Source organism: Gavialis gangeticus, unplaced genomic scaffold (genome assembly GCF_001723915.1).
Source record: "Gavialis gangeticus isolate Ggan-Ray unplaced genomic scaffold, GavGan_comp1, whole genome shotgun sequence".
NCBI lineage: Eukaryota > Metazoa > Chordata > Crocodylia > Gavialidae > Gavialis > Gavialis gangeticus.
Window position 1 is genome coordinate 95,763,504 of NW_017729031.1, and position 308 is coordinate 95,763,811.

The 308-nt window shown below is 64.9% G+C and overlaps 1 protein-coding gene across 1 annotated transcript in view; it reads right to left on the reverse strand.

Annotated features, from left to right (window-relative positions):
• The window catches only part of CTSF (cathepsin F), a 28,571-nt gene that overhangs the window by 16,728 nt on the left and 11,535 nt on the right, over positions 1–308 (reverse strand). Inside the window, exon 11 of the mRNA XM_019522892.1 lies at positions 245–308. This exon is cut by the window's right edge and continues 1 nt beyond it. Coding sequence (XP_019378437.1) covers positions 245–308 — 64 coding nt within the window. The remainder of the gene's footprint in view (positions 1–244) is intronic.

Consider the following 308-nt stretch of genomic DNA (forward strand, 5'->3'; position numbering starts at 1 on the left):
GCCAAGTAGAACAGATGCAGCCAGCTCTGGGGTGGGGCAGGGGCTGGGGATACAGGGCTGGGCACTGGGATGAGGCCGCCTTTGGGGTGCGGTGTCAGTGGCTGAGCAGAACAGAGATGCAGCTGCTTCTGGGGTGGGCAGGGGAGACTGGGGCTGAAATGTACATCTGGGAGGGGGTGTGGGGTGGCAGCAGAGGTGGCAGCGGCTCTGGGGGTGTTGGGGCTGGAGACAGCCCGGCACTCACCTGCATGGCAAAGGCGTTGAGGGCGATAGAGATGGGCCCATTCTTGGCCAGCCACGCGGCGATC